Here is a 21,318-nt window from a genome sequence, read left to right as displayed (position 1 = left end):
GTGTCCAGGTTGCAGAATATCTCAGCTACTAACAAACTAATCAGTGACAGTGACTACTTGTAAGTCTATGGCAAAGTAAATGTTCAAGGAATCTGCCAGGTCTGGTACTACAGAGAACTCAGTAGATGCATGAAGGATATCCTTGGAGTCTACTCCAGTACCTGTGGAAACTGTGAGTAGCTATTAGTCATTAGATCTAAAAGAAGCCTCCTTGCTGAGAGATAATTCTAACTCTGAAGATATACCTGTCAACTGGAAAGCAAACAATGGAGAAGTGCTGCTGCCCTCATAGCATAGCTATGGACTGGGGCAGGCAACTTGTGTCCCTTCAGATATTTTTGGACTGCAACTCCCATCATCTCTCACCATTGCTTCTGCTGGCTAGGGCTAATGATGGGACTTGTGGTCCAGGAATATTTGGAGGGGCACCTGTTGCATGAGTGCCACCTTAAGACATGCAACTGTTGCATGGAAATGCTAATCTAGATGGAACTTTGGTCCTATTTATTGGTGATTTGCAGCCAAGAGCAATGATAAATGAGTTGGCCATGATAAATGAGGCCCAGGCTTTGTTTGATAACTCCAATTTTTCCCACTCCAATACCTGGGGAGCGATTTTGAACACAAAATGAAAGAAATGTTAGCCTCTCTTAGCAACAGTTTTCAAAATACAATGTGTGCCAGTGCAGGTCCGTAATGAGACATAATGCAATGAGAAAGGAGATATAATCTGCAGGTAAAGAAATCTTTTAGTGCTCTCAGCTGGTGTTCCTTTTTTCTGCTGTTCTCTTCTTGTGGTCCTTTTTTCTTATGAAATTACAGTTCAGGGGGAAAAAATAGGCCACCCCAGATGCAGGCTATTTAGTGTGATTATCTCCTATTTACTGTGATGGGCTCTGCTTTGCTCAGCCTCAATTGAATTTCCTGGTTTGGCAAAAGTAGATGGAAATGTTGTTTCCATTTTAGAAGATGGAGGGAAAAGGACCCAGTGGAAAGATATCATGTTGCTTTTGTATATCAGGCAGGTGAGGGGCAGAAGGGGGTTGGAAGAGGATATGGCCAGCCAAGGGTAGGGATGGGATGGGATGGGGCAGCTGTGATTCTGCCTACCAATGCCAGCAACCACCTGAAGGGTGTGCGGCATTTGAATTTAAATCAAGCTGGCCTCTGTCATTGTCCCAGTTGAAGTGGGAACGGATGAAGCCAGTTCACAGGAGCCAGAGCAAAGTGCTGGCAGAGAAAATGCCTGGCTGTGAAAGATGGAGAGGAGAGACAGCTTTTTCTCTCATTCATCAAAAGACAAGTGAAGCTCTGTGGTAGTGGAGGGAGGGTAGAGGAGGGCAAGCCGTGATGGATGGGGCAGAAAATGTGGGAGAAGCTTGAAGTGTCATCTGTGCATGATGGAAATGAGAACGAGGGAGTGAAGTTGCAGTCGAGTCTTCAGTAGCCATGCTGTTTCCCTTATTGGATTAACAGAAAGGGAAGATGACTGTAGAATGTGTACCCATTATCTGCACTACAAAGGGATTAGTGTGGTTTTCAAGAAATTAATGGCTTTTGAGTTAGCGCAGAAATCCTAATGAATGTCAGGGCTGGAGATGGAAGGAAAATAAAATTGATTTCTTCTTATACTCTTTTGTCTCATCAACACCTCTTTTTCGCCCCTTTCTTTCTTTTATCAATTTTGGATTGAATTTAATTACTCTCCCCATCTGCAATTTATTTGAATTAAATCTCTTTTTTGTAAGGTACACTTTGGCTACTTTGTCTTATCCTCACGTTTTGCTGGGGTGGTGGTGGTGGTGGGTGGGCTCCGGCAGAAAGAAATGATCACTGTTCCCATGCAGAGCAGTTTCATGTGTCCAGTACATGCTTAGCCCAGATGAAAAAAAAATAACACTTAGAAAATATAACAAGAGCCTGAAATATGACAGAAAAGTTGTGGAATCTCTACTACTGCCTATCATTTAGGTGTGACACCAACACTGCCCACATAGAAATAGTGAACTCATGAGGAAGGGGACCCAGTTCTGTCACATAGCACTGCATTTCTGCACACAGTATACAAGACAACAACTCAGCTGTCCTACTCCATAAGCCTTGGGGTCAGAGCTAGTAAAGCCTCTGTTATAAGTCTCAGGTTATCTCTATAGCTCAGGTGGGCAGGTGTGTGGGAGGCAGAGGGCAGTTTCTCACCTGAACTGCAACCTCACAGAGCAGATGCAAATACGGACATTTTCTTCTTTATTACCTCTCAAAACGGTGTCCAGGAGTGATGATGTGTCACTTCCAGCCACCATTTCAGGGGAGACTACAGAAGAAAATGGACGTGTTTGGGATTAGTTGGAGGTTCTGTAGTATGTTTGTGTAGCATAGGGGTGTTTTCTCATATTTTCACATGGGGGAGTTGCACCGTTTTAAAGAACCATGAAGATGCCAGCCACAGATGCTGGCGAAACGTCAGAAAGAAACTTAGAACATGGTCACATAGCCTGAAATACCCATTAAAAACTATAACCATACAATTCATTTTATTAAAAAAAGTGGGTTGGGAGGGACTCCTGGGGGCTTCAGGACCCTCAAAGGTTGGGCCGGGGGCTGCGTGAAGCCTGCAGGCTACACTCTGTCCAGTTTCCATCTGAGCACACAAATATGTGGAAGTGAGCAAGGACATGTGGGGGGTGTTCTTCCTGCTTTGAAGGCTGGTCAGTGTAGAGCCACACAGCCAAGCATTGCACATTGTTCAGCTTCCTACTTAGAAGCTACCTACCACACCTTGCTTAGTGAGAATACCTAGAAAAGGCCCTCTGAAGATTACTTTAGATGGGGAGAATAGTTACCTTTCTAGAAACCTGGCTCTAGGCTGTTTAAATATTACTTTCTGGCACTTTTGAGCCCAGAGGTGGCTTTAAAGTCAGTACACTTGCCAATAATTAATAATATATTTATTTATATCCCGCCTCTTCCATTTTGGGGATCGAGGCGGGAACAACAAGATTTATACAGTACAAAGATAAAACATCAAAATCCCCCAAACCCCCCATCCCAGAACCTCCCTCCCTTATGGTAAAATCAGACATAAATACATAACAATAGCATCAAGAAAAATTAGCAATTAACAAATGATGAATAACAAGAGAATGTAATAAAATGGGCGAATTCATTCATAATCAATCGGGGAAGGCCTGCCTGAAGAGGATTGCTTTTATCGCCTTTTTGAAGGCCTCAAGAGGGGGTAATTGGTGAATTTCTTCTGGCAGGTCATTCCAGATTTTAGGGGCAACAACAGAGAAAGACCTCTGTGAAGTTATCACAAAACATTGGCATAATATGATTGTCTAGGCCAGTTCCTGTTAACAGATCTTGTTGCCTTATTTTGGTATGGTCTGAAGTGTTCATAGCATTTATAGAGGAAGCTTTGCATATAATCTAGATTAGAGGTTACCAATGTGCGGAAGGCTAGCTAGATTAATTTTGTTCAGGTAAGATCAGAAACAGAAGTCGAGATGCTGGTCTCAGCTAGAACAGACCCATTAAAACAGTTGCTAAATAATAAGTCAGGTTGGTGGTTCAGCAGGTCTACTGTTTTTGGAAATTGGTTTTAGACTGTAGTTGATATATCAGTCTAAACCCATGAAAGGCACTCTGAACCAACCTGTGCTGGATTGAAGAACATCCCCTTGACTAGATAGTGATTCTGATCATTTAGTGTGTCCCCATCAAAAACAGATGGAGCATCACTCAGTTATCCAGAAGGGATTTGCCTTTATCTTCCTTTGAGCCTGGGAAATGTGACTTGCCCAGGATCACCCAGTGGGTTTCCATGACTGAGAAGGGATTCAAACCTTGGTCTCTAGAGTCATAGTCCACTACACTGTGCTGGCTCTTTACATTGCCAGCCAGCACAGTTCCTTAAAAACCAGTGTTATGTGGTTTTCATGTGAAGTTCCTGACAGCAATTCATCTGTTTCATTGTATAGTAGCTGCAGCTTCCAGGTTGTCTTCAAAGGCAGCCCCGTGTAGAGTGTGCATTGCAGTAATGTAAATGAGAAGTTACAAAATTAAGCATTATTTTCTGTAGTATTCATTGCTGTGTTTATCTAAACTCTCTCCTAGAACACAAGCCAACATTCTCAAATATCTTAAAGAAAGGGTACTTGGAAATTAAGAGCAACCGTGACAGCTACTGGCAGGCTTGTTATGCTGAACTCTCTCCATACGAGCTATACCTGTATTGGCTAGACAGCAGCGGCAACCAAAACCTTCCAACTGTCTATCTGCTTTTGCATTTCCAAAGTATCACTGTGGAAACCAGTGTGGTTGATGCAGTCCTGTTCAACAATTCCCACCTACAGCTCAAAGCAGAATCTCCATGGGAGGCTTTGGATTGGGGGCAGAAGCTTCGGGAAGCTGTGCATTCTTCAGTACCGTCTTTCCTGAGGCCACAGGGAGACTTGGGGAACTCACAGAAATTAGACAACGAGGAAAACAGCATTACCCAAAACCATGTCTTACAGAAGGAGCAGGCTGAATTTTTCCAGTCAACATCTTTGACCCAAAACATCAAGGACTACCAGAATGTTCTCAAATCAGGGACTCTTTACAGACTGACCCTCCAAAATAACTGGAAAGCATTCCATTTTGTCCTCAACCCATCTCTCCTCATGGCATTTCAGACTGGTGGCCTTGATGAAGACCCTTTATGGAGCTACAGTATTGAAGTGTGCCTCTCTGTCCAGGCTGATACTCTGGATGACTGTGACTCTTGCTTTCAGGTTGTCTTTCCTCAAGATGTGCTTCGCCTGCGGGCAGAAACCCGTCAAAGAGCTCAGGAATGGATGGAGGCCTTGAAGGCTGCCAACAGTGCTGCCAGATTGGGTCAAAACCTTCAAGTAACACTTAGAAACAAAGTCCAAGGCTTCTCTTGTGGCAAGGACCATGGGAAGATCAAGCGCCAGTCTGTCACCACTAGCTTTCTGAGCATCTTAACCACCTTGTCTTTGGAAAGAGGTTTGACTGCCCAGAGTTTCAAGTGTGCAGGTAAGCAAACAGTCCAAGACATTTTGTACTTGTTCTTACTCTCTTTACTACTTATGTATCTTTCCAGGTTATGAGGGCTCTCTACTGAATTCTGCATCGGTCCCCTGTTGTAATTACTGGAACTTGGCTCTACCTCACTGCATGTCCTGACCTGGTTCATGAACGTGTGTGCCAAGGACCCTTTCAATGGAAAAAAATGGGAAATGGTTTATGTCCCTAGATTGAACTTTAGTACCATCTCATGGCAAGGTCTTGCAAATGGTTCAGTGTGTTTGGCCTGCTGACAACCACAATAACATCCAGCATGCACTACACTGACCTGTTACAGTTAAACTTATGACCTTCTTATTTGGCCTTGTAACCTGTTAGGAGTCCAGAGAAAAAGTGAGGATAGCCCAGAGGGCAGAAGGTTTCCTCACAGCAGGGAAAACTGTGCAAAGTCTTACTTAGCCACCAGAGGCAGAGAAAGATTTGATCTCCTTTTTCACTTTGTCTTTTGGATAGTTTGACTAGAGAAGGGTTGCTGGGGCACACTAAGATTTCCTTCTGACTGCTGTTCAGAATGTCTTCCAGAACTGTCACATGTGGTTTTGGCAGCAGTAGAGGATGTTGAGAAATCCATTTGCAATGTCTCTTCTACGTGTTTCTTTAATGGAATGACTTACATTTAAAGCAACATTTGGACTCAGCAGTATCATAGAATCGTAGAGTTGGAAGAGACCACAAGGGTCATCCAGTCAAACCCCCTGCCATGCATGAAATCTCAATCAAAGCATCCCCGACAGATGGCCATCCAGCCTCTGCTTAAAGGCCTCCAAAGAAGGCCACTACACTCCACTACACTCCGAGGGAGTTTGTTCCACTGTCGAACAGCCCTTAGTGCCAGGAAGTTCTTCCTAATGTTGAGGTGGAATCTCTTTTCCTGTAGGTTGCATCCATTGCTCCAGGTCCTAGTCTCTGAAGCAGCAGAAAACAAACTTGCTGCCTCCTCAATATGACATCCCTTCAAGTATTTAAACAGGGCTATCATATCACCTCTTAACCTTCTTTTCTCCAGGCTAAACATCACCAGCTCCCTAAGGCGTTCCTCATAGGGCATGGTTTCCAGACCCTTCACCATTTTAGTCGCCCTTCTTTGGACATGCTCCAGTTTCTCAATGTCCTTTTTGAATTGTGGTGCCCAGAACTGGACACATTATTCCAGGTGGGGCCTGACCAGAGCAGAATAGTGGCTCTGAACCCCTGTTCATAGACTGCTGTGACAGCGGGTATTACCAGACCAAGGCTTGAAATCCATCTGTCTTGATCCAGAAGGAGAATGGACACAGATTGTCCCCTGCAAATACCTCACAATCTATTTCTAAAGATGGAGGGACCCTTGGGATAGTTTATGGGGGTTGCAAAGGAGTACGGGCGGCAGAGAGAAGAAAGGTAATCCATTTGTATGAGCAGAAGTCTACTTGTGTTATGTCAGATGTCACCTGTGAACTGACTTTGTCATCTGATATAAAGAGAGTCTCCAAGAGCAGTATGCACTTTCTGGCAAAAGGAGGCTGGAAATAGAAACAGAAGATGAAAGGGACCAGAAACCAATTTGAAGCTCCTCATTTAATCATGAGCAGGCAGGCAGGCAGGCTTCAATGAAAGATATGGTAGTAAGCTTGTCTTCTCTTAAATTGGAGATTGGGTTGAGCCTGAGCATCTGAACATGGACTTGATGTGGATAGGAGATAGAAATTTGGAAGGAAACTAACGTCTCATAATAAAACAATCCACCTGTTTGCTGCCACCTAGGAATGTAACAAATAATAGTTCCAGCAGGGGGCAGTATCAGTAAATTGACTGTCATATCCAGAACAATGAGCCTTTAAAAATAGTTTTGCAAACAATTATCCATTATTTCCCTCTTATTGCCGCCATTCATTTTGTGAATGTTAAGCATGTATTTGCCGGTTTCACCTCTGTAAAACTGCATTCAGAGCCTGAAACAGTGACTAAACTCCACTTCTTGTAACTGAAAAGTAATTTCACATTAGTCCGATTTCCCTACCTTATAGCTTTTTCCTCCAGCACAGAAATTAATGTACATTTCTCTGAATTTTCCAACAAACTAATTTTCCTTTAATTGAAGTTTGTATTTGTAGACATGTTTTAGTGCATGTTTTTACCCTAGAATGCACTATGAGCTCTCTCTCTCTCTCTCTCTCTCTCTCTATATATATATATATATATATATAATGTCCCACAATGTATGGATTTTCAAAGCATTCCATTCTATGGCAGTATTAGGAAATCTAAAATGTTTATGTATAGAAATGTAAATCTATCAAATGTCTTTCCCAGCCTTAATCATATGAAATGCCTTTTATGTGTGGACATATGGATTTTGTATCTACAATTCTGGAAGAAGTGAGAGACTGGGCACTTGTTCTCTAACAAGTAACCTTTATTATTCAGTTTTGAGAAAGCAGTTCCATTTGAGTTCTGCCATGAAAAACAACACAGACAATGTAATGCAGATTACATTAAGGTTAGTATCTTCTAGTGAAAAAAAGCATCAGCATTCATCTTTTGACTTTGTGTATCTAACAAAGTAGGCTCTAAACTCTGTGCAAGTTCACAATGCAATACACGCAGCAGCAGCGTTTGTCTACTCAAAAGTAAGCCTAGCTGCTTATTCTAGAGAAGTGGAGATAGGACTACAGTCTCATCCTCTGAAAAAATACCTGCTTTTTTGCTTTTCTGTAATCAAAATAGGAAATTGGTAGGATTTTTCAGATGTTCAGTTTTGGAGGAATTTTATTTTTACGTTAATGCTAAGCTTGCAGACATACCTTAATTAACAAATGACAGCAAAGCTTCTTTTTACAATGGTGTTTTATGCTACCCCCCTCCACCAGTCCCCTTCTTCATTCTCTGTTTAGCTGGAAGGGTTTGTTTTTTTAGCAGCAGCATCATTGGCAGGATGGTGAAGGAGGGCTGGAGAAATTAAGATTTTTGATTTCAGGTCTTTGGTAAACAATACAATCAAGTTTGAGCTGGTAACGAATGAGATCCTACTCTAACCAATCTAACTGTAGCCATGTGTGCTAAGTAATCTCTAGAAAGTTTAAAATGTTTTTGTTTACTAATGCAACACTTACTTGACCTGCATGTTTAATTTCAAGTGTGCATTTTGTTAGTTTGGTGAAACATGTTGGGGTGTTTTTCTTTCTCCCCCCCCCTTTTTTTGTGACGTAGAAACTTATCTTTATTCTTCTCCTGTTATTTCTGCCTATGATACCAGATATTAAAGAAGTAACGCCCAGAAACAGATCTACTTGTTTACAGCGGTATACCTGAATTTGGCAGTGAGCTCTTTCTTCTGTCTGTTCACCTCTTCTTTGCCACATTGTCATCAATTTCATTACACCACTAGTAATCTCTACTAATAAATAAGCTAAATGTTTTATCCCCATGATCTTGATGCAGTTTCTTTCCAATTGTACAAGAATGTTAATAGAGGATACAACATGTCTTGAAGAAACACCCAAGCCAGTTGTCTAAGGGAGCAGAGGGAGCTGAATTTGGATCAGACAGAGTACTGTACTTTCCTACTATACGTGAGCAGCCTGATCTGTCCTCAAACGCATCTTCATGTGAGGCAATGTCAGTATAAATGCGGAAACACTGGATATAGCCAGCAGTACAGAAAATGTGTTGCTGTAAATGCAGAAATTGACAGTGGCTGCTATGGGTTCTGGGATGTGTGTGCAGCCCAGACTAGCTCATAATTTGCAGTAGATCTCTACTAGCCTTTCTTTCTTTCTTTCTTTCTTTCTTTCTTTCTTTCTCTTCCTTAATGTATGAAAGGCTTTTTATATGTGAAAATGTGCATTTCCTATCTACAGTTTCAACAGAAGCAAGAAACTGGACACTTGTTCTTTAAAGAGTGATCTGTATTATTCATAAGCTAGCGGGACCCTGTTACACTATACGATAATAGCGCTCTGAATTCCCCTTAGAGGCCATGGCTGCATTCTGTAGAGTCCTCCTGGGGTTTGTGGTTTGTCAGAGGCCCCAGAGGAGGATTCTCTGGCTGCAGTTTCCAAAGGCCCCTCCCTCAGTGGACAATCCCAGGATTCCACAGGACTCAACAGTGGCAGCTCATGTGGAATCAGGGGGCTGTAACTGTATAGCATGGAAGGGGGCTAGCGTTTTGTCCAGATAGTGTCCAATCAGTTGTTGAAGGAAACCTCCAAGCAAGGCATGAGTGCAGATGCACCCTCAGTCACATGTTCCCCATGAGCACCTGTTTGAAAATCTTCCAGTAAGAGAGCATTTTGGAGATAAGGATGACAGGTGTGTGTTGGAAGGTGATAATCTGTCATCCATCTAAGAGGAGAGGTCTGCTTTTCCCTCTAACCATATTTGCAGTAAACCCTCCTCCTATGTGTTGTATTGTAAACATATGTTTTCAAAAGGCATCTGCTAATTACTGCTTGTGTATATGAGGCTGGAGATCGAATCAGTAGCCCATACTCTCTTAACTGGCTCAGTTTGGGAGGAACGTTCCTAATTAATCATTTGTCACCCCTTTTTCATCTGCTTTTGAAATGTCCCAGTTTCCTTCTCTTCCCACTTCTTCCCTTTGTCCTCAGAATACTTCCATTGGCACAAACTGAGTTCAAAGTGAAAAAGTAAATTACATTCATTTAACTTAGTAGGGGGGGGAGAGGATGGGGCAGAGTGTTTCCCTTCCTATTAGTCTCTATTCTATTCTATTGTATTCCTATTAGTCTCAGGCAAAAGCAAACTGCTGCACCCTTTCCTAGCGTGTCTGTTCTTCCTCATTAATAACTTTTGCCATCTTCACCACATTCTTATGTTGCTTGGCCCCAGGCCACAGTTTTGATCTGTGAAATGTTGAAGGGTATGGTAGCCCCAGGTCAAAGCAGTAAACTCTGTCACTGGAAGTGTTTTGAACATGGACCTTTTACATTCAAAAATCAATTTTCTGTTCATAGCACCATCCTGTCCTCTTATAAGCAACTCATTCCCAAGAGTTACCTTTGGCTGAAATTTAATTGTATGAGTGCATCTTAGGATGTACAAACTCAGGCATTCCTACAGGAGCCCTGTCTCAGATGGGATCTCAGAATATTACCATAAAAGGCTGGTGAATGCTTTTCCAGTTCATGGCACACTTAACATGTTAAAGTACATGTATCCATATTTGCAGTAATGTACCTGGGATGGGTTTAAGTGTTCACATGCAACAGAGACCTTTCTGTGTCAACCAGCACTGTCCAGATATTTTGAACTTCAGGCCTCACCAATTCCAACTGACTGGGGATGGTAGAAATAGTAATCTAACATATGTGAAGGGCTCCTGGTAGGAGGAGAGTGTCGTATATAATCTTGGTGAGATTTTTGATTATGGCGACACTATGAAGTTCATGGGGTCGCCATAACTTGATAGGTAACTTGAAGGTACATACACACACACAGCATATTATAGCTCTGTGTAAATGCAAAATACAGTAGTTCAGTCTGAAAACAAATTTAACAAATTCAAATCAGTTTTAAAGTAAAGTTCAGGGTTAAACGAAAAGTCCCATTTTAATCTGGCTACGAAAAGAAGGCAATATTGCTGCCAATCACAACCCCATAGGGATGTCATACTGCAGCCAGAACAGCATAGCAGAGAAGACTGTGCTCTCCTATTCCACAATGTAGTATTAAATTATTTTAAAATGTTATTAACTGTTCTTACTCTCTTGTTTTAACTTGTCAGGTTGCGTTCTATGCTATTATTTTGTAAAAAAAATTGTAAAATTTTATATTGTTTCAATGAGTGGAATTGGTTTTATTGTATCCCCCTCCCCCTATATATAATATAGGGTAGGATACCAAGTGCTGTAGACTGCATTTCAGAGGAAGGAAGCAGTAACCTCTGAGGATTCCCTGCATAAGAAAATCCTATGAAACTGATGGGATTGCCATAAGTCAGCAGGTGACATGAAGACACGTGCACACATTATTATTATTACTATTATTCCTCTTTGTCAGTACAGTTGTCGCTCTTTATCTGCAGAGAGCAGTTAAAGACTGTGCAAAACTGGGTCTGTGTGTCAGAAGTGGTTTTTGAAGGCCTCCATTTGTCTTTTCCCACTTTGGAAGATGTCTGCTGCCTTATCAGCACTGGGTGGCTGTTTAACCTAACAGGACTGCTGCTGGTAATTGCATCTTGTAGGCATTAGGCCTACCCTCCCTATACCCTCACCCCACTCCCCCCACAGCTGCAAAAGAGGGGTAAGCTTTGTGGAGGTAGAGAAAAAAGTTTTGCTGCAAATTCTTCAGCCATTTAGTGCAAATTCCTGTAATTACCATCATTGTGTCCTGTCTGAATGGCACATAATACAGCAGAAGCCTTTCCTAATTGAGACCTTACAGGAGGTACAAATCCCCCTTTTGTTCAGCCTGACAAATTAGTGCCAGAAAGTGGCAGGGTCTGAGTGGGAATCAAAGAGGAACTGCACAAAGATGAGACTTAAGGCTACAGTAATAACCCTCTCTTGTTCTTTAGGGGAGGAAAAAAAGTAAAGGCGAATGGAAAAAAGGAGGGTGGATTTTTCTTTTTCTTTGCAGGGGTTTTGTTTTGTTGTAAATTCCCTTGACATGACAGCACCTGAGGGCTGCTTTATTTATTTAGTAAAAGTGATTAAATAGTAATACAACAGAGTGACCCATTGTCTCTCCAACTACCCCCCCATCCTCCAGACCCCCACTGCCTTGGCTAATTGAGTGACAATGAACCCCTGATAGAGGAGTTTGTTGGAAGGATTTGATGGAGACAAGATTTTTTCTCTCTCCATCCTTTCCAATCTCTTTCTTCATTCCCCCCCCCCTTGGGATTGGGGGAGGGTGGTTTTGTTTGAATTACACTCTACATCCCTCTATCCTCCTTTTAAAAAGCTTTTGGAGGAAAAGCTTCCAGACAAACAGCTGACACTCCAAAGTGGGTAAAGAAGAATGTAGCTTTAGACAAGTTTATCTTGGGCGCCAGCTAGCATTTTCCAACCACCTATACAAACCAGGGCAGCCATGTCAGGCCCAGGGATGTGGCAGAGAGAAATGAAAAAGGTCAGGAAGGAAAACAGATTGTTGCTGCATCAAGGTCAGAAGGGCAAGGTTTTTTTTTTAAAGTAAATGCCCCAGAATCCTTTAGGAGAAAAGTTCCCTACGCCTGGGAAGAGAAAATGCTTTACTCAGGCTGTGATTCTTCTTTATGCTATCAGGGAATAAATCAGTAGAACTTGCTTCTGAGTAAACATGCATAAGATTGCAGCTAATCTATTTGCATTTATCTCTTTTCTTCAGAATAAGTGTGTCTAGTTCTGTTGAGGTGTCCTTTTCAATCATCAGCATCTGTGTTCAATCTGCAGTCAGATTCACACACCTCAGAAGAGTTCAGAGACATAGCTGTATTAGTCTGGAATATCAGTATGCAAGGGGTTCTTGAAGCACCTTTGAGACTTGAGGAAGTAGACCCAGGAGATTGTCACATTACTTTTAAAAAGGGATAAAGGTGCATTTAATTTTGCCGTTTTTGAAAAGGCACTGGATAAGCGCATCTGGGATCTGGGCTATATACGGGTTGCATTTGCCCAGCCATCAGCAAGTGTGATAACACCCAGTTTTAAAATTAAATGCGGCTTTATCCCGTTGGGGATAAGACGCTTTAAAAGCAATGAGTTAATCTCCATAGTCTACAAAAACTTGTGTTACAACATTCTGCACAATTAGTCTCAAAAGTGCTACAAGATCTCTTTGCACAGTTCAAAAGCTTTAATGTCTGATAAACACATTGTAAACCTCTCTGATAGCCTTTTGGCTGAAGAGTGGGGTATAAATTAATTATTATTAATATTATTATTATTATTAAAGTCCTATCTCATAAGCTTACCACCTTCAGTGTTATATAAATGATTGGCGTCCTCCTTAATTAACTCATTATGAAGTTATCATCCAGAATTTATTAATGCATTCATTAACACTGTTGATGTCCACTGCTTTTTGCATGGCACAGAATATTTTGACTGGTGTAAAAATACCTTCTTTTGCAACTTTTAGATATGGTGTCTGTAAAAGGAATGCAGTCAAATTATTCTGTAAAGAGTAGGAAGCCACTTGGAACTTTGCAGTGGAATAGGGTTAGATAATGCTGTCAGGTTGTATAGGTCCACAGCCTGGAAGCCAGCCTGTCATATTCAGCGCAATTTATTCCCTACCCAATAAATTTCCTTAAGATTGCTTCCAAGCAGTGTAGTCCTGTACAATCTACTAAAAATAAACCCTACTGAGTTCAGCAACACCTACTCCAAGTATTCTTGTAGCACTGCAGCCTAAATATTGTAGTATGAAATTTCAAACAAATGTTTGTGAGCATGCTGCATGCATTTGTAAATGCACAGGCTAGGGCGCAACTGTGTGCTTATATAAATGAAGACCAGTTTCCACCCTGTCCTTTAGTTTTGTTTACTGCAGCCTCATCCTATGGACCCCATTGTTATACAGTTCATATACTATTTTTATATGGATGTCCTTAATGCTTAGGCGTTCAGATGCTAAACACCCTATTCAGCATCCTGTAAACTTCCTATTCCCACGCACACATTGCAGTAGAAAAGAATCATCAGGAAAGAAAGGGTCTGTTAAGGAAAAGTGCAAAGAATTCTGAGCTGGAACAATCCTTTCTTGACTTTGCTTTCGGTTGACACAGAATTTTACACTTGGAAGCATTGTAATAATTTATGCAATGCTTTAGGGCTTAGACGATTTCATATCTATTCTTCCAGCAATTGTCATATTGACTCCATTGGTCAGTTGTTACAGGTATGTGAGTGTGTGCAATGGAGGAGAGCTGAGAATAGTCACTTGTATTGCTGGATGGAGGATTCTTGGCGTTATAATCCAGAAAGTAACTTTTCTTAGATCTGCAAGAGAATGAGGGGGGAGGTAATATCTCAGGCAATTTAGTAAGTTGATGGTTCAGCTTACTGTATAAAACTTTTTAATTTGTAACCCAGAGGTTCATTGGCATGACATAACTTTATTTTGTAGTCATTCTTTCACATGTTGTACAGGCATGTATGAATAGTGGAAGTAGTGGTTAAACACTCAGGAGTGGGGCTCAGGAAAGAAGACATCCACAGACCCATTTAGAGGGGCCTAACATTCAAAAGACGGAAAACTACAAGTCTCTGATGTTTCAGCGTTAAATTCATTCAGGACCAGGTCAAGGGCCCACCTAGTCCATCCTCTGTTTTCTAATATTGCCTGATTTCTGGGAAGCTTGGATAGCCTGTGAAAGCAACAGCCCTACTCTGCCCGTTGACCAAGCAATTGATGTTCAGTGGTGAAACATTTAACTCTTCTGGACTGCAGTTTGCAGAATTCCCCCAGTCACACTGACCATGCTGGGGGGGATTATGGGACTTGTAGTCAAGAAAATAACATTTCCAAACTCTGCATGGAACCTGATGGTTTCAATTAACAACAATGACAACTCTGAGAGCTTAGAAAGTTCCTTTTCAGATGATGTTTCCCAGAATCCCTCCTCTCTCTTGCCAGCATGGCCATTGCTTGTGGAAACACTGACTTTCCTTGTTTGACTTATTCCTCTCCACGTAGCAAAAGAGTTGTCAGACCAGCTTTGGAAAGGGTGGTTCCTCACCTTGCATTACCTTTATTGCTACTAGCACTTGGGGAAAGCAGATGCGTGAGTGCATGCCCGGTGTTGTACTTCATTGTTTTGCAATATTGATGTTGTGAAATCCTAGCAATAAAAAGTCAGCCAGTTTCAAAGGTGAAGGTTTCTCCTGCAGCACGTTCACCTTTGCGAGATAACCAGGTGTAGTATTTCGTTCAGGTTTTATTGACTTGGATTTTGAAGTTAACAAACATACCATAAGTAAGTTTGTGATTTGTTTGCTGTGCATCCTCCCTTGCACACTTTAACCAAACATTTGCTATTAAACAAGCAACAGCCTTATGGTGCAATGAAATACTGAATAGCTGTCTTGTGCTTTCTGCAACATTCTCACAATTCACAGTGGGAGATGCATTCCCCCCTCAGATTTTGATCATTTAGACAAAATGGCCTCCAGAACCATGTGCAAAAGTCCTCAGGCTGCCAACAGTTCCTGCTGTGATGCCTGCAGAGGAGATGACCTAAGAAGATAGCGCATAAGTCATGAACAGCCATATTGTTGGTATGAGGGAGAGTTTGCTTATGTACTTTGCAGCATGGCCTTATCTGAAAAGCACCTTCTATTCACCTTTTTGTTGTCGAATGCTTGCTGCCACTGGATTAAAGAAAACCTAACTGAATTGAGGAACTGTAAAGTATTTAGGCTACAATCCTGTACCCACATACTTGTCAGTAATCTCCACTGAGCTCAGTATGATTTTACTTTTGAGTATACATGCATGGGACTATATTATTAATCTGTTAACTTTTTCTTATTTTGTTATGCTGAAAATCTTTTAAAGGACGAAAGAACAAGGAAAAGTAAACACACTTTGCAGATAATGGAGTAGAAATTTATACATAAACTTCAAGATGCATCCAAATTTCCAAAAAGATAACCTATGTGAAGTTGCTGCCCATGTCTCATACATTTAAGTGTTAAAATGGTTGTTAGGACCTGCATCCAGTGAATAATAGCCACTGGGTATTTGTTTTTACAGCGCTGCAATATTAGTGTTTTATCCACTATTTGGACATGGAGAATCCATTTCTGTTTATCAGTGGTCTCAAAATAAATAGACAGCTGCAAAATTCAAAGACTGCTCCCATACAAAGTTAATGCCACTGCTGACCTATCCCAGTACAAACTGGCATTGGAAATAGCCCAGTCCTATATTTAAAAGTCATATCTGGTGAATTACAATGTCAGCAGTTGGAGAACGTACTCAGCACTTTGTTGAAAAGGTACTGTAGTGTCCACTATATATGAAATACATTTTTTGCTGAGTAAATCACAGATTAAGCTCCATGGGAGTTTAATACTGTCTGAAAATCAGCTCTGACCATTTGTCAATGTCAGATTTACTGATCGAGCAAAGGCACCCTTGCACATTCAAATAAACCATTTACGTCCCTAAAATCCTGCAATGAGCATAAGATATTCCATTCCATTAAATGTAATAGTGGAAAAGAAACTAGGAGTAGAAACACATTGTATAAGCAATTCTTGGAATCAACCTTGCACTGTACCATGCCGCCTCCCTCTTTTTTTCACAATATTTTTTTACAAATAGCTTGTTAATTGATGTCTGCTACTGAGATATATTTATCACTATGTATCACTTTTAACCTCATACACCAAAGGAATCAATTCCATTCATAACTTGCTGTGGTAGAAATAACAGGCCTTGTGAAATAAAACCTGTAGCAGCTAGAAGACAAAAGGTTGTTGTTGCTGGTAAATAGTTCTGCATGTTGTTTAAGAGCACAACAATCACAGAGACCGTGTCTAACAAGAGAAGATCCTGCTCTACTTCTGCACTGCTTCCTTCTTACATTTGTTATTTTATAAATCACTCACTGACATGGGCTGTTGTGTGTCTTATGCTCCATGACCCAGGTCAAAAATGTGTTGTCAAGGAAATAGAGGGCAAGTACAAATCAAGTGGGACGCAAATGGCTGTACTACATGAGAACAGGTTTAGCAGAAATTGCTTCCTTGTGAGAGGTTGTAGAGTAAAGGGGAAGATAAAAAGTTCTTCAGGAAGGAAGCAACAAGCCAACTTGCTTGCCTTTTTCACAATTGCATATATATAGAATGCTCTCACTGGGATCTTGCAAAGAACTTGGATTTCTGTAGTTGTAAATCCTTATGGTTTATGAAGACAATTTCTGCAAAAGAAGCTTTTGTGCCCTCCAGTACTGTTTGTCCTTCCTTTCATAATTTCTTTGACCTGTTCCCTTCCTCACAAAGTTTACTCCCCATTGCAGTAGCTGCAACAACAATTGCTCCAGAATTCAAAAACTTCCAAAGGCTAAACAATGGGGCCTTGAACGAAGCCCTTAGACAGCTTATAGATGGACAGTGCCTTTAACTATCAGTGAAACGACACTGTGCATGAATTGTTATTTTCTTCCTGAATGAGTGCTTGTATGTGTGCGCAAGGAAAAGAAGATGGAAGAACAGAAAACACAGAAGGCTTATAAGTCTGAGATCTTGTTAAATGCTGTCAGAGCATAACACTCTGCTGGCATATTTCCAGGGATGGAAATCCAGGAGAATGAAACTTGTTTCACCAGACATGCAACAGCACCCAAACAGTGCCAGTGCACCTATGTGACCAATCAATGGCCATTTGGGTTGGAGGAGGGAATTTGCACCCTGTAGGTATGGGATACCTCCTTGCACAAACTCTGAAAAAGTACTTAAACCATTCTCAGTTACAGCAGTGTCAGTCACCATAACGATTCTGATCAAAGTCATCTGGTAGATTTCCATAAATGATGTGGGGTTATTGTAGGAGAAAGGCCTTATCTGGAAGCATCCATAATGACTGATGTAACAAATTAAAATCAGTTTTATATAGCTGGGAGACCAGGGATTAAACTTCTTAAAACAATTACATTTCCTTGATGAGCAATTAAATCTCCTTGTTTGGATGAGAAGTGGGGCCAAGATAGAAACTTTGACAAATATACAGGAATGCGTAGGTTCCAGTGCATACATTTTCTTCTTGTTTATCGGTGGTCCTTTTGGACTTTATAGTGCAGAGAGTGATAATTACACCCTAGAGCTGAACAACTAGTTTCTGTGTTTTTTAATTTCACATGACAGGGCTGTTTGAGAAAATGGAAGGTTTAGACCTGATCTCTTTTCTGCCATCCTAAGCCATTCCTCAAACCCAGGGGTAGGCAACCTTTTTGAGCCGGCAGCCGAGTTGCTGTCCCTCAGACAACTGGGGGGCTGAAGCCAAAAAATAAATAATTAAATAATTTTTAAAATAAATAAATATATAAATAAACCAGGACAAATGTAGGACCAAATTTTCAAATGGAAGACACTTTTTTAAAAAAAATGGAGGACACGTGAAAAAATTTGCTGATTTTATAAAAAATGTTAATATAAATGCATGTTTCTGAGGCTTCTATAGACAATTGCCCCCCAAAGGCCCCGGCGGCAATTGGCAGCAGGACCAGGCTGGGGCCAGTCCCAAGGCCTCGCCGGGCCGCAGGTTGCCTACCCCTACTCAAACCAATGTCTTTTACCTCAGGCTCCCTACACACACTTCTTGCCCCTTGTCATAGCAACCAACCAAGAGAGTAGGTGATGTTCTTTAGGAGATGATCTGACCAATTGCCATTTGGTTGACATTGGTGCAGTAGAGTGAATCTTAAACCTATTCTACAACATTTTAAAAATTAATGGGTGAATAGCATAGAGTGGCATCCAAGCAATTCTCAATTTCTCTTTCCAGTGATAAAGCTATCCTTGTGTTTCTTTTGGAAATTAGTTCGTCTTGTAAGTAGTTTGTAAATACTCTGATACTGAAACACAGCTAAGCGAGTTTGTGAAAATTCATTTCAAGTGTTAAAAAGTCTGTCTTTCAACTGAGTCTTCTTTTTCTGTTGCCAGGTTGCCAGCGCTCCATAGGCCTGTCCAACGGCAAGGCAAAAGTCTGCAGCTACAGTGGATGGTACTACTGCAGTGTCTGTCATGTGGATGACAGCTTTCTAATTCCTGCCCGGCTGGTTCATAACTGGGACACTTCAAAATACAAGGTATGGAGTCAATTCGTGATACCAGTATCCAGAACCATTTCTCCTTGCTCTTAGTGGGGGATAAAAGTGAGAAATAAACCCTTTATATACAAAAAGAGTGGGGGTGGCCATCTTCACCCACTCCAAGAATGTTTCTAGGAACCATTAATTAGATGGTTTTACTGCTGGGAATGAATTAATGGTAAAGATCTTCTTTCCTATCCAAAACAAGCAAGCAAAAAGAGAAAAAAAGGGATTAGAAAGGGGGGGAAACAACTCTCAGTCACCCCATCTTTAAAAGTAAGTTAATCTCTTTTGAAAATTGAGCTCACTTTTTAAAGTTTTAATATTTTGTCTTCCCGTCCCAAATTAATCTAATCCTGAATGGGGGCATTTCTCCTATGCTGAAAACAGTAAAGGCTGAATAATTTGACCCAGCAATAGTGAGGTGAATGCTTTTTCAGTGTGTTCTGTTTATTGGTATCTTAAATCATATTCAGAATGGAACAATATCTGTTAATTAGATATTGTTATATCTGTAATACTTGAAAGAAATTTTCACTGAGCTCTATCAAGCAGCACTAGCAGACAGGCTCTGATGACACTTTGCACTGAGGCAGACAGGACTAACCATTTTTACAGCCAAAATCTTATTTATCCACAGACCATGTGAAGAAAGTAGACAGAAGCATATGCTAAAATAAATTGGTTAGTCATAATGCAAGTCTCCTTTTTAAAATTTCCTCACCTGCTTTTAGGCAGCTTAGTTTGTAGATTTTCTAGTTTTTGCAAGAAAATGTAACTCCTACAGCATATTCCCAGTTAAGCCTTCTGAAGGCCTGAATGTGGGCTTGGAAAGATTTACATGTGCTTCTCAATTTCATTTTTCAGCTACTGTGGCTCACTCTCCATTCTTACTGCTGCTGTCAGATAGAAACTGCTACCTGTTATTTTTCTCTCCAGTCGTTTTGAGTGTATAGGAATCAATGCATGTTCTATAGCATGAACCTTATTTGGTAATGTTGATATAACTAGGCATGTGTTTTCGTTTGTTCCCTTGGAATTCACTGTGCATGTGTAATGTCAATCGTGTTTTATGTGTCATCCTGTTCACTGGCCGCACGCCTGCTTCACGTTAACAGGGCTAAATCTAGCAACGTACCAAATACAGTGATTCAGCAGTGCGTTGGATAAGGAATTTAATGTACTCTACTATTCAGAAGTTGGAGCAAGAGTGACATTGCACTGACTGATTTTGGATTTAGCAGGTCTGGGTTCTCTGACTTAGTTTGTATAGGTGAATTTTCCCATTGTTTTACTGAACAGCTGGGTATTATGGAAAGCAACTTTGAGAAGATGCCCAGTATTGTTTCCTGCCCAGCACTTGTGTTGAATGCTGGGGGAAAGGACTAGAAAAGTCCTGGTGCATTTTTAATCAGATCAAGATGAAGCACACTGACACCATGAATTTGTAGTCTAGATTTTGTGAGCACTAGGTCCTGCTCAGTCTCCCAGTTGTAATCGCTGCAGGTGCTGCAGTGATTTCTGAGCTAAACATAGTAAAGGTGAGGACCCCATCACTGTTTTACTGTATTACATTCTTAGGAGAAAGGGGAAAATTGGGAGTTCTTAGGAGAAAGGAGAAAATAAATCCTTGTGTAGATTCTATCAGGCAAGTGTAGCTTTATTGAAACAAAGCTGGAAGAGGATTGCCTAAGATGTAGCATAGGATAAAGAAGGCTTAACTACAGTGGTACCTCGGGATACGAAATACCCAGGTTACGAAATTTTCGGGATACGAAAAAATCCCATAGGCAATTATTGTTTCGGGTTACGAATGTTTTTTCGGGTTACGAAAAAACTTTTGGTGCTTTTTTCGGCTTTTTCGCACGGAATCGCGGCTTTTCCCCATTAGCGCCTATGGCAATTCGGCTTACGAAGGCTTTTCGGGTTACGAACGGTGCCGCAGAACGAATTAATTTCGTAACCCGAGGCACCACTGTATCTTATTACAGGCACAAAGCAGAAAAGTAAGGTAGCGGCTGTACAGATGGGCGGCATGTAGCTGCACCTTTACTGGCCGGATCATGGCTGTGTCAACCTCACGCAGTGCCCCTGATCCGGCCTCCGGAGAGCGCCAAAAGGAGCTGCCAAAAGCGGCTCCTTTTTGTGCCCTCTATAGGGTGCGATAGCCACAGCGGCATGACTTTATGATGCCCCTTTGGTGTTGCATCATGTGGAAGAGCGTGTACCATCATGACGCCCTGGGCAGGGTTAGGGCATGCAGACACTGTGCCCTAAACCCACCCACAGGCCGGCACAAAGTGCCAATCTGTACATGCTCTTAGTTGAGCGCATCTCTTTCCATAAACTAATGGGTATGGTTGGCCCACTGAAAAACAATGAAATATGTCATTCAGATGAAATATAAGATGGTTCCTTAATTGTTGTAATAAAGGGGTTTTGTTTAAATTCTGCAAAGTTTGATAACCCTTTCCTATCTCGGT

General features: G+C 41.2%; 1 protein-coding gene across 3 annotated transcripts in view; it reads left to right on the top strand.

Annotated features, from left to right (window-relative positions):
• Positions 1 to 21,318, top strand: part of PLEKHM3 (pleckstrin homology domain containing M3) — a 93,545-nt gene that overhangs the window by 16,231 nt on the left and 55,996 nt on the right. For all 3 annotated transcript variants that reach the window (XM_042460448.1, XM_042460458.1, XM_042460466.1), the window contains 2 exons: positions 4,117 to 5,040; positions 18,687 to 18,832. In XM_042460448.1, the coding sequence (XP_042316382.1) occupies positions 4,117 to 5,040; positions 18,687 to 18,832 (1,070 nt within the window). The remainder of the gene's footprint in view (positions 1 to 4,116; positions 5,041 to 18,686; positions 18,833 to 21,318) is intronic.

The sequence above is a fragment of the Sceloporus undulatus genome, chromosome 1 (assembly GCF_019175285.1).
Source record: "Sceloporus undulatus isolate JIND9_A2432 ecotype Alabama chromosome 1, SceUnd_v1.1, whole genome shotgun sequence".
Classification (NCBI taxonomy): domain Eukaryota; kingdom Metazoa; phylum Chordata; class Lepidosauria; order Squamata; family Phrynosomatidae; genus Sceloporus; species Sceloporus undulatus.
This window is presented reverse-complemented; position numbering and strand designations above follow the sequence as displayed.